The 11,629-nt window shown below is 44.9% G+C and overlaps 1 protein-coding gene across 1 annotated transcript in view; it reads left to right on the top strand.

Moving 5' to 3' along the window:
• LOC116840877 overlaps nt 1-11,602 on the top strand; it is an 18,838-nt gene extending 7,236 nt beyond the window's left edge. Inside the window, exon 2 of the mRNA XM_032808193.1 lies at nt 8,947-11,602. Within this exon, the coding sequence (XP_032664084.1) occupies nt 8,953-10,284 (1,332 nt within the window). The 5' untranslated portion in view covers nt 8,947-8,952 and the 3' untranslated portion in view covers nt 10,285-11,602. The remainder of the gene's footprint in view (nt 1-8,946) is intronic.
• The last annotated feature ends 27 nt before the right edge of the window (nt 11,603-11,629 follow it).

Raw genomic sequence — 11,629 nt, forward strand, 5'->3', positions numbered from 1 at the left:
CATCGCAAATGCATAGAACTCTTTAGAGCATTGTTGAGCGTGATAAGTACTATTCGAAATGTTTTTTAGAAAGACGAGAACTCTTAGATCTCGACTAGAGTCTCAGACTTTTCTGTCCAAGTGCGCGACACTCGGGTGTTATTAATTTATTTAAAAATCATAAAACTTTGCCAAAGCATAGAACTCTTTAGAAGATATTTATATATGGCCAGACGTATGCGAGAAACATTTTGGATAGACAAGAGCTCTTAGATTTTGGCCAGCGTCTCGTATCTTTCTAAGTGCGCGACGCTCGACGATTTTTAATTTATTTAAAAATTGTACAACAACTCCAATGCATATTACTCTTTGGAAAATGTTTTAGCATGCTCTGAATTATACGAGAACTCTTTTAGGATCGCTACATCTCTGAAATTTCCGGCAGCGTCTCAAATCGTATTCTTGTTACATGTTTCCGCTAAACTTAATTTATCTGTAATTATTTTTTTTGCGTTTCTGGGGTGGAACTCTTTATAGAACTCTTGTAGAACTATGAATCTTTCAAATTGTGATATCATATTGCCGCGGAACTTGTTTAGGACAAACTGAGACGCAGCGTGAACCTGGCGTCTCAGTTTGTCCGGACCCAATTTTTCTGCTTTAATGAACAGAACTATTTGTTTAACTTATCAGGAACTCTAGAACTATTGAAAAAGAAGCCAGAACTCTAAATAATTTGTGAGTTTCCATGAAATGAGACGCCAGCTTCACACACACCATATCTTTCGATAAATAATCATCAGAATCACTTCAATTCATTACAGTTCTCGTTTTTAGAAAAAAATTACTTTTGAAATAAATTTATTCATAAAATTCAAAATTTTAGTCAAAATTTAAAAATAGTCTAAACGATTACTAAAGAGTCAAAACATATAGTAGACACAAAGATTTATTTGAAAAACAAAAATTTTTCACAAAACTTTGAAAATTATTTCAATTTATTTAATTGAATTTAAAACTAAGTACACAACCTAAATTTGAAGGAAACTCGCACAAAATTAACTAAATTGGTCCAAAAAAACTAAATTTTTCAATTTTTTCAAAATTTAACAAAATTTTTAAATCAAATACATACTACTAAACACAACTAATAAACACCATAGAAACACGAGTTAGGACTAAAAGCCCGCTACTTTCTGAACTTGTTCCGAACCGTCATAACCGGTTAGAACAGAGACAAGCGGAGACAACAAGAGACACTTGACAGAGCTCTCCAACGCAAGGTAAATGGCAACATTCGCACCACCTAAGAGTAGCGGAGTAAAATAGAAATAGGGGACATAAGTAATAAATTAGAGAAATAAGTAACTCACCGAAAGACGATCAAATACCAAAATTTAACAATAATTTTGAACAAAAAACAAGTAGATTAAATAAAATATAGACAATTTTCGAGGCCATAGAAAAACTGAGACATTATTTATTTAGAAAAGATAAATATTATCGAAATTTTAAAATCGAGTACAAACGACCAACTAAGTAACAAACGGCACACTAGATACAATAATATACTTAAGATAGCAAAATTTTTTAAATCAGTGAGTAACTTAGTAGGACAAGATCGTAGAACAAGCGTAGCGATAATCTAAGTTAGTCAGCAAGGCGCCAATAGATAGGCAATATTAGAGTTATATGAACTAAAATAAAACCGCGACACCTAAATTAAAATAACTAACACTGTTCGAACACTTAAATGAAATTAACGAGAAAAAATCAACTTGTAAAATTTTTTTGAAATTTTTTGAAAACCCCAAATAAGTAATAGATAAAGCTAAAAATCGTAAGGAAACCTCATTTAGACACTAATTGAAGTCGTCCCACGAATACTTTGCGAATACTAACTTTAGCAAATAGAATTGATTAAAATCGAATTTATAAATTACTAAAATGTTCGCCGCCAAATTGATCGAAAAACTAGGAAAAGATAGCGAGAATAAGTCCAGGACTAGATCAGGACGCGAGTACGGTCAACCTAAAACTATATTGCGCGAATCGAAATTAGGGCCGATCGAACCATTGTTGTCTAAAACTATGTCTATGGTCGATATAAGCGATACTTCCTCGGCGCATACGACGAAATGGGGCGCCAGTCAGACTAGTGCGTCGTGGAAAAACGCCGAAACGTCGTTACTGCATAGTACAATGATACCGTATAGAGCGACTGAGGAGGAACGCGAGCATGAGATCGACCGCAAGTTCGACAAGATGGAATGCGCTGCGCGCGAAACCGAATACAAGCTTGAATGTATGGAACGCTCGACCAACGCCAAAATGAACACTTTGATCAGAATGATAGAAACGATGAACGCACGCAACCACGCGCCAAGGGCGCCAATTCACAACAGTCAAGTCACGATAAATCGACAATAAGTACAGAAGCATGGAGCTCATACCGATCGCAAAAGCGATACAGGAGCACGGAGTCGCTGGCCAGCCAGGACGACGCCAAATCAGTGACATCCGTCAACACGAATGAAAACGAATGAGCCAATGCGACGAACGCGAGGCCGTCCAACGGAACACACAAAGCATATAGATGAAGATATTTACGAACCGTATCCAGAAGACTACAAGATCGAACAAGAGAGAGTGCAATCGGCATACACGGAGCAACAACGATTTACCGTGAGCCAAGCTCCGAGAGCGAATCCATTCGGAGAATTGAAATACTTCGGAGCAACGGACAAACAACATCTGATCCGATTTCTGGAAGATTTTTTAGCACTCGCTGATTACGAAAAAGTCGGACAAAGGGACTGCCTCTTTTTTTTCCGTTTTTGCATGGGAGATAGAGAATGGTTTGATTTGGAGCACGAGAATGGTTTGATTTCCAAGAGTTCCGCGAATTCGAAGACGTAGTGACGCAATTCAGAAAGCGATACTGGGGAAAAGCGGAACAGGCGCAACTTTGCGAAACATTACACAGCGGAGCGTACAATGAAAAATCAGGAAGGACAATGATAGAATACATTCAAAAGCTGGTACGAGACGCGAGATACTTGCAACCACCGGTAAACGACAGCGAACTCATTGATCAGATCATCATGCACTTTCCACGACAGATCTACGAGGACCTTGCGATTCTCAGAATATACTCCGTCGAGGATCTGTGTGAGCGATTAGCTGTCATTCAGAATCGCGACAAGACCAGAGCGTACATCGCAGCGAGACAGAGACTCCAGAAAGAAGCGATAGTGCAATACGCAAAAATTAAGCGTGAAAATACAAAAGAGTCGCGTTTCATGAGAGAAGACAAGGATGATCCACCGACGAACAGATGGTGGCCGAATAGAAGAGAATCGCCGGATAGAGAATTCAAACGTTACGACTATCGAAGTAGGCGTGACAGATCAGCATCCCGTGACCGCGGATCCGAAAATCGCGAGACCATAAATTATCAGGGCTATAGACGCGATACCTCAACGAGCCGTAGGAAACCCTCTTGCGAGCGTCGGGACGTAAATGAGCGCCGCAGCACCTACGAATGCGACGCGGATAGGGAAAAATATCCTAAGAACGCGCCCAGACAGCCAGACGGGCGGGAGAGGTTGCGCGAACGTAACGAGGCACTTTCTGCGCCAGCGCAGCCAAAATCAACATCCGGAAATAAACAAGAACCCCCAAAACGTAACTTTCGCGGCGATAGGAACAGGAAGTCTCGCATAGATAGCCGTGACAGAAAGAACGTATCGTCGATGCGCACTGACCTGCGCGACGAAGAACGGGTTGATAAACATGACGAAAACGCACCAGGCGGGTCACCCACCGTTAACGTGTGCGTTATGACGAGTGACATTGACAACGCGACCAAATTAAACGTTAGGGCACTGTTAGACACGGGAGCGGCCATATCAGCAGTCAACCCCAAGACAATCGCGAGGCTAGAGAGCGAAACGCGCAACGGTCAAGCCGAGTGCAAACTACCTCGCGTAAAAATAAATAAAACGCACATTCGGGGTGTTTTCGAACAGCGAGGCGTGTAGGCGGACACGATTGTACAGCTTTTCGTGGAGCTGACGGACGTAGATGGCTGCACACGCAAGTTCGCGCATGAATTCTATGAAATCGGTACTCTCTTCGTCCCGATAATCATAGGCGAGGACTTCCTTGGGAAACATAAAATATGGGTAGGCAGCAATCCACCAACTGAATTGATCCTCGCATCAGGGGCCAACGAGAAGGAAGAGACCGACGAATGTGCCAAGGCCCCCGAACCGGCGTCCATTTCCATGATGGCGAGCGCGCCATGCGCTCCGCCGCGCGAGACGATAATAACTAGGAATGAGTCTTCGACGTCGAACTCGTCAACCAAACGGGCGACAGATTCGAGCGGTGATGCGCTCAAAAGTGGGGAGTTCGATCGTAAGCTCAACGAGCTTCTCGCTCGACAAGATAAATTACTGGACGGAACTCTAGGTAGAATACGCGATTACGAACACCAAATTCGAATGTTTAGTCAGAAACTGTTCAGATGCAAAATCTATCCGATTCCCGCCAAACATCGTCAGGAGGCGCGTCGACAAATTCGCGAAATTGAGGAGCTGGACGTCGTCAGGCGCGCCGCGACACCATATATCAGTCCGCTGGTAGCGGTAAGTAAGCCCAACAGAAGAATTCGCATTTGTCTAGATGCAAGAGGCATTAATAAACGCATGGAGCCTGACCACGCCCAGCCACCAACCATCGATGTATTAGGTGGTAAACTTAGTTCCTGCGGCTCACAGTTAGATGACGTTAGTTGTAGGTGTAATTTATTTTGACATCTGAAACTGGCTGCATTTTAGAGGTTAGACATTTGTCAATAAAATTCAGTGCGAAGAGATTCATTTAAGCGAGCAGTGCTATTTTTTCTTTTGATTAAATATGGAACGTGATAAGTTGTTTTTTCGACATGTGCTGCTTCATTACTTTGACTTGAAAAAAACTGCAGCTGCAGCTCATAAATTGCTTTTCGAAGCTTATGGCAATTATGCTCCATCGGAAAGAACATGCCAAGTATGGTTTCAGCGATTTAAGAGTGGTGATTTTGATGTCAATGATAAAGAACGCTCAGGCCAACCGAAAAAGTTTGAAGACACCGATTTGCAGGCATTATTGGACGAAAACTCTACTCAAACGCTCCAAGAATTGTCTGCAGCATTAAATGTTACTCCGATGGCTGTTTCCAAACGTCTACATGCAATGGGAAAAATTCAAAAGGAGGGAAAATGGGTACCACACGAATTAACCGCAAATGCCATTGCGAATCGCTTAAACATCTCTATTTCTCTGCTCGCCAGGCAGAAAAAGAAGAGTTTTTTGTGGCGCATAGTGACTGGCGATGAAAAATGGATATACTTCGATAATCCTAAACGAAGAAAATCATGGGTAAACCATGGCCAACCATCGACATCCACACCAAAGAGAAATATTAATGGCCACAAAGCAATGCTTTGCATTTGGTGGGATATGCACGGCGTCGTTTATTATGAGCTACTCAGACCGAACGAAAGTATCACGGGGGATCGATATCAATCACAATTAAACCGTCTGAATGAAGCATTGTTGGAAAAAAGGCCAGCAGTAGCCAGCAATCGACGTAAAGTCATGCTTTTGCACGACAACGCTCGACCACACGTTGCCAAAGCCGTCAAAGAAACACTGATGCAGCTCGAGTGGGAAGTTCTCCCGCACCCAGCGTATTCACCAGACTTAGCTCCTTCGGACTATTACTTGTTCCGGTTGATGCAGCACGGCTTGGTGGATACACACTTCAGAAATTACGAGGATGTGCGAAAATGGATCGACGAATGGATTGCATCAAAAGACCAATCGTTCTATCGTCGCGGAATCTACGCGTTGCCCGAAAGATGGGAAAAATGTATAGCTAGCGAGGGAAAATACTTCGATTAATGTATTTTTTGCTTTTGATGTCGAAATAAATGAGTTTTTTAAACAAAAAAACCGCAGGAACTAAGTTTACCACCTAATAGTATTGACTAGCATAGGACGAAAACGCGTATTTACTAAGTTAGACATTACACAGGCCTACTGGCAAGTGCCGTTGAGCGCCGGCTTGATGGCATACACAGGATTTTCCTGCGACAACCAAACGTATGTTTTCGAGAGACTCCCGTTTGGTCTCAACACCGCAGGGGCGTCGTTTACGCGAGCAATCGAGGCAGCGCTCGGCGACGAGCCAGACTTAAGAGCAAATGTGATCGTCTACCTGGACAAGGTGCTAATCGCAAGTAACAGCGAGGATAAGCACTTACGTCATTTGACGCGAGTATTCGAGGCGCTCGAACGAGCCGGATTTCGATTGAATCGCGACAAATGCGAATTCGCACAAGACAAAATAGTCTTTTTGGGACACGACATCAGCCAGGTACACGTGAATATTACTAATGAGACTAAAGAGAATATTCTCAGGTTCACCAAACCCCGTACGAAGAAGGAACTTCAGTCGTTTCTGGGGATGGTGAACTGGGACCGCCGTTTTATTCCCAACGTCGCGCGAAATACCGCCGTGTTGGAGGAGCTACTGCGCAAAAGTGTCAAATTCGCGTGGAACGCTGACAAAGACGCGGCATTCGAACGTATTAAAACCAGCGTCAAAAACGCTAAAAGATTATATCTTTTAGACCCGAAACGTCAACTCGGAGTAGAAACGGACGCATCAAACGTTGGAATAGGCGCCAAGCTCTTCCAATACGACAATGAAGGTAACGAATACACAGTAGCGTATGCGAGTCGAAATTTACGAAGGGCGGAACGGTGTTATACGATCACAAAGTTAGAAGGTCTCGCGCTTGTCTGGTGTTTGAAAAAATGGCGCGTGATTCTGATGGGCCACCGAGTGCTCGTGCGAACGGACCATCTAGCGCTGCGCTTCGTCAGCACGTGCGCCGTCGCAAACCAACGCATGGCGCGATGGCTGTCGCTCCTATAAGAATTCGATCTTGACATCTAGCATATCCCCAGAGCGAGAAACGTGACGGCGGACGCGCTCTCGCGCAAACCGATCTTAAAACGCAAGCGCACAATAAATAAAGACGAAAATGGCGGGAGCGCATCTTTATTCGACGAACGAGAAGACGACACGGTACCGTTTGAATAGTCGAACGACGGCCGAAAAAAGTTCGCGCCGCGAATATGTCTCATGGCCGAGCCCGACGAGGGTATGCAGACCAAAGAATGAATAGCGCAGAGAGACGATCGCGAGCTCAACGAAAGCGTACGTAAAAATCTGCGACAATAGATCGTTCGCGACGGTATCATCCGCTTGCGCACGGGACCGTTTAAAGATCGTGTACTGGTACCGAAAACCGCAGCATGGGACTTAGTCGATCGAGTCCATAAATATCTAGTGCACTTTGGAACGGACAAGGTGCTCGAATTTACACGCCGGTACTTTGTTTTTAGTAACGCGGAACGTATCGCGCGCGACGTCGTGGCCTCATGCCAACTTTGCATCGCGACGAAGACGTATACGAGGCCCACCGCAGAACCTCAATATTACGACCAACCGATGGAACAGGGAGAGGTCGTATCCGTCGACCTGTACGGCCCTCTCCCAAGCTCGTATAATCACAACATGTATATGCTCGTCCTGATGGACCAGTTCAGCAAGTACACCAAAATGTACCCGATTGCGAACCAAAGTCTCAGGACGATCGAGCACGTAATAGAGACGTTTTACGTACCCGACATAGAACGCGTGCCTCGCGTCATGTTATCCGATTGCGTAGAACAATTTATAACGCTGCGCTGGCGCCAATTGGCGCACCACATAGGCTTTACGACACGAAGAATGTCATTATACAATCCACAAAATAATTCCGTGGAAAGAGTGATGCGCGAGCTGGGGTGGGCGCTACGCGCGTACGCAAATGAAGATCATAGGCGATGGGACGAGATTGCGCCGCATGTAGAACAGGTAATCAATGCGACCGAGCACGCAAGTACAGGTTATCTACCAGTGACATTTGGAAATAGACAGGCCGACCTCGTAATCAAGCCTCCGGAGGCATTGCGTCTGACATAAGAAGAACTTTTTCGACACGAACAAATAATAGACAAAGCGCGTGATAGACTCGTGAAAATAGCAGCAAAACAGAAACGGGAAAACGAGAAAAGAGAAGTAGCGCGCGAATACAGCGAGGGAGATATGGTATGCGATCAGCGTCACGCGAAGATTAGAAAGCTGTTTCCTCTATACGAGGGCTCATTCAGAATCCGACCGAAATCCCACTTAAACGCGTACACCGTTGAACGACTAACAGGTGAAAGTATAGGCGCATACAATAGTAGACAGATTAGGCCCCACCGAATCTCCGCGTGGCGATCAGAAGAACCGGTCGACGCTCCCCTCCCACCCGAAGTGGTGGAGAACCAACCAGGAGAAAGCACCGAATCACAGGACAGCGCAAAGAGAGGCACGTCATACGAGACCTCTTTCGAATCTACAGAAAGCCTATCACAATCTAGCTCCAACCGTCTAACACGTAGCACGCGTAACTCAACGCTTAGTAACGTAACATTGGAGTTAGACTCCGAATCTAACGCAAACTATATACCACGCCCTAAAATAAGACGACAAATTGAATTGAATCGTCGCCTGATACCGACGATACGTGGGAAATCATACGCGTTCCCCGAAAAAAACGAATAAGATGGGCGGACAGTACAGAGTCTGGCGGGAGCACGGAAACAATAGCACAGCCAGTACCCGAAGTTATTAACCTATCGACAACTGAAAGCGACGAATAGTAACCCAATTTAAGAATACCTTGAGACTTCCTAAAAACCGCCGTATTAACGGCGATTAATAAAAATCCCTCCCATCCTGAACTATCACATACGCGGAAACAAAACCCAGACCACTACAAACAACCTAAGATGGTCTTGTTTTTCTCCTGTTCACAGGTCACCATGGATTTAGAAGAAGCCAGGGAACGAAACGAGCACCTCGAGCGACGACTCATAGCGCTCGAAAGAGAATTGGAGCTAGCAAAACAAGAAAGAAAACGTGAGGAGCTCAAACGGCTGAACGAAAGAACAAAAGAATTAGAACATCAAATCGCACTCCGCGAAGCCGCATTAGCCGAATACCAAGCAAACAAACCAATCAAATTAACGGGGAGGAACAAAAATCAGGAAGACTCGAGACAACCAATAGAAGAACCGAAACCTAGTACGTCAAAATACAAGGAAAGCTGGGAAACAACAGACGTCAAACACGAAGACAAACAAATAAATATCGAAGACAAAGAAAATCAAGCACCAAAGTGGCAAAGGACGATCAACCCAGAAAGCCAACCATGGGAGACACCACCACAAATTAAAACCAGAATAGTATGGAATGAAGTATATTCATCCTCGTCATCCAAGACACCATCGTCAGAAAAGAAACACGAATCTCAAACAAATAACAAGCTAAAAGCAAAACCAGTTATAAAGCTGAATCGTCTTGAGGAAGTCGATCCGACATTAATTCTGAATTCCAGAACACGGACGAGAACCAGCATAGACTTCCGATCACAATTCGATATCCGGAAAAAAGAAAAAATACGCCACGATGAACAAATAACAAGATGGATCGGCAAAGAGACACGACTCGGCGGCCACCATCACCGTAAGGCGCTGACGAAAGCCAAAGTACAAGAGACATGGCGATATAAAGCACAGGGTGTCCCACCAGGCGAAGCAACACTGCTCCGTCTCGAAAAAGAACATCGCCGCAAAGCAATAACCACAGCAAAACAAAAAACTGGTTTTGGCCGCCTTTTCAAAATCTTATCGGACTCAGACATCGAAGACGCAGGTGCTGACGAGCCCGCACCTGTTCTAGCCGCGAACCCGCCAGCAGGCGGGAGAGTGCGGCAGAAAGCAGCCACAAGCGCGGCGACCGCCACCACCATCAAGGTCGCTGCAGTAGGGTCGAAGATGCAAGAAAATGGGAAGAGGACGGTACATCGACAACGCAGTGACGACGAGCTGAAACATCTGCCAAGAATTGTCTCTGTTGGTACGATGCGCGAGAGCACCTGGGCCGAGACCGGGGCGGAGGCCGGGGACGTGGAGGATAAACTAACTCCACCTACCCTCAACCCGTCCGGACGAAGAAGGAAGACGACCAGGCCGTCCGAACCAGTGATAGACCTGACGAGGCGGTTCAAGCTGGCGAGGAACCCGACCAGGCCATCCGAATCAGTGATAGACCTGACGAGACAGTCCGAACCGGCTACGAGTGCGGAGGAGTGATGCGAACCGGAGGAACCGGCGGGAACGACCGATTCGGGGACGCCGGAAGGACTCGACATCAAGGACAAGACCGACGACACCAAGGTAGACCGACGAGGCGCAATCGTGCGCGAACCGAAACGCGTATCAACGGCGCCGATACGTGCATAAATCGGACGTGAATCTAGGTTTAAGATTAACAAGTAAGGTAGTGATAAGTTAGTATTGAGTTAGATTAAGTGTAATTAAGGGGTAGATTGAGCTTGACGCTAGGAGACGTGAGTGAATAAACAAGCACTAGTGACGAGCTAGGCGCGATCTCGGACTAGTAAACGTGTGAAAGCATGAGGGTCAGGTATCGCGTGTGTAAGCATGAATAAAGGAAACTGGCACGGGCGCGTATGCGTATCGAAAGAGCGCGCTAACAATACAGACCTCCACGAGCCGAAGGGCCGCGCTGGACGCGGAAACGTCGGGGGCGAGATCGCGGAAACGCGAAATAGTACGCGTCAGACAAATACCTGTTAGAGCATAACTTAGCACGTGCCAAATGGAGCTTCCATTAAAGAGAAACGCGAGTAGGAAAGGAGCCCGACGTACCGTAGGGGAAATCAGGGATATGGTTCGGTATGCAATAGGATATCGAAAGGTAAAGCGGAAATGTAGAGTCGCAAAGGTGGTTACGTAGTCCGGGGAAAGCGTCAAAATATTGGTATTTTGAGTGTCCGTAAAAGTAAATATTAACGGCTGTGATCATACCAAAGGATATCGGTAGTTTACGTTAAGAGCTAGAACGAACGCGAAAGTTCGAATTTGTGATAAGCGCGTGGGATCGTCGTGAAGGTGAAGGATATGTAGACTATTAAGGAGCTAAACCTGAAAGAAAAGAAAAGGGTTAGTATCGATATTATCTACGGATATCCGTGATCCATGGGCTGAAGTCCAGGATCCGGGATCCGAACTCCAGGGTCCGTATTCCGAAGTCCAGGGTCCAGGGTACGAGGGGGCAGCTCCTGAAACAGAAAGAGAAAAAATGAGGTTTAAGTTTATGTTAGAGGTTTATTTTAAATTTATCCGAAGCCGGAGCGACGACCTAGGCAAGCTGGGTGCGTTAGCGTATACGGGCAACGTTATATAACGGCGAAAAGATTCGCGGGTGTTATTTAGATTTTTATAATCATATATGCATGCTTAACTTGAATTTTAGATTAATTTAGATATTTAATTATTTATTTTATAAGTTAAAGACGGTCTGAGCGCATTGGCATGCAGCGAAGTGACACGCGTATATTTTTAATATTTATATTGACATATATATATATATATATATATATATATATATATATATATATATATATATATATAT

This window comes from Odontomachus brunneus, unplaced genomic scaffold (genome assembly GCF_010583005.1).
Source record: "Odontomachus brunneus isolate Ranch 3 - 2012 unplaced genomic scaffold, Obru_v1 Obru_scaffold_012, whole genome shotgun sequence".
Lineage (NCBI taxonomy): Eukaryota > Metazoa > Arthropoda > Insecta > Hymenoptera > Formicidae > Odontomachus > Odontomachus brunneus.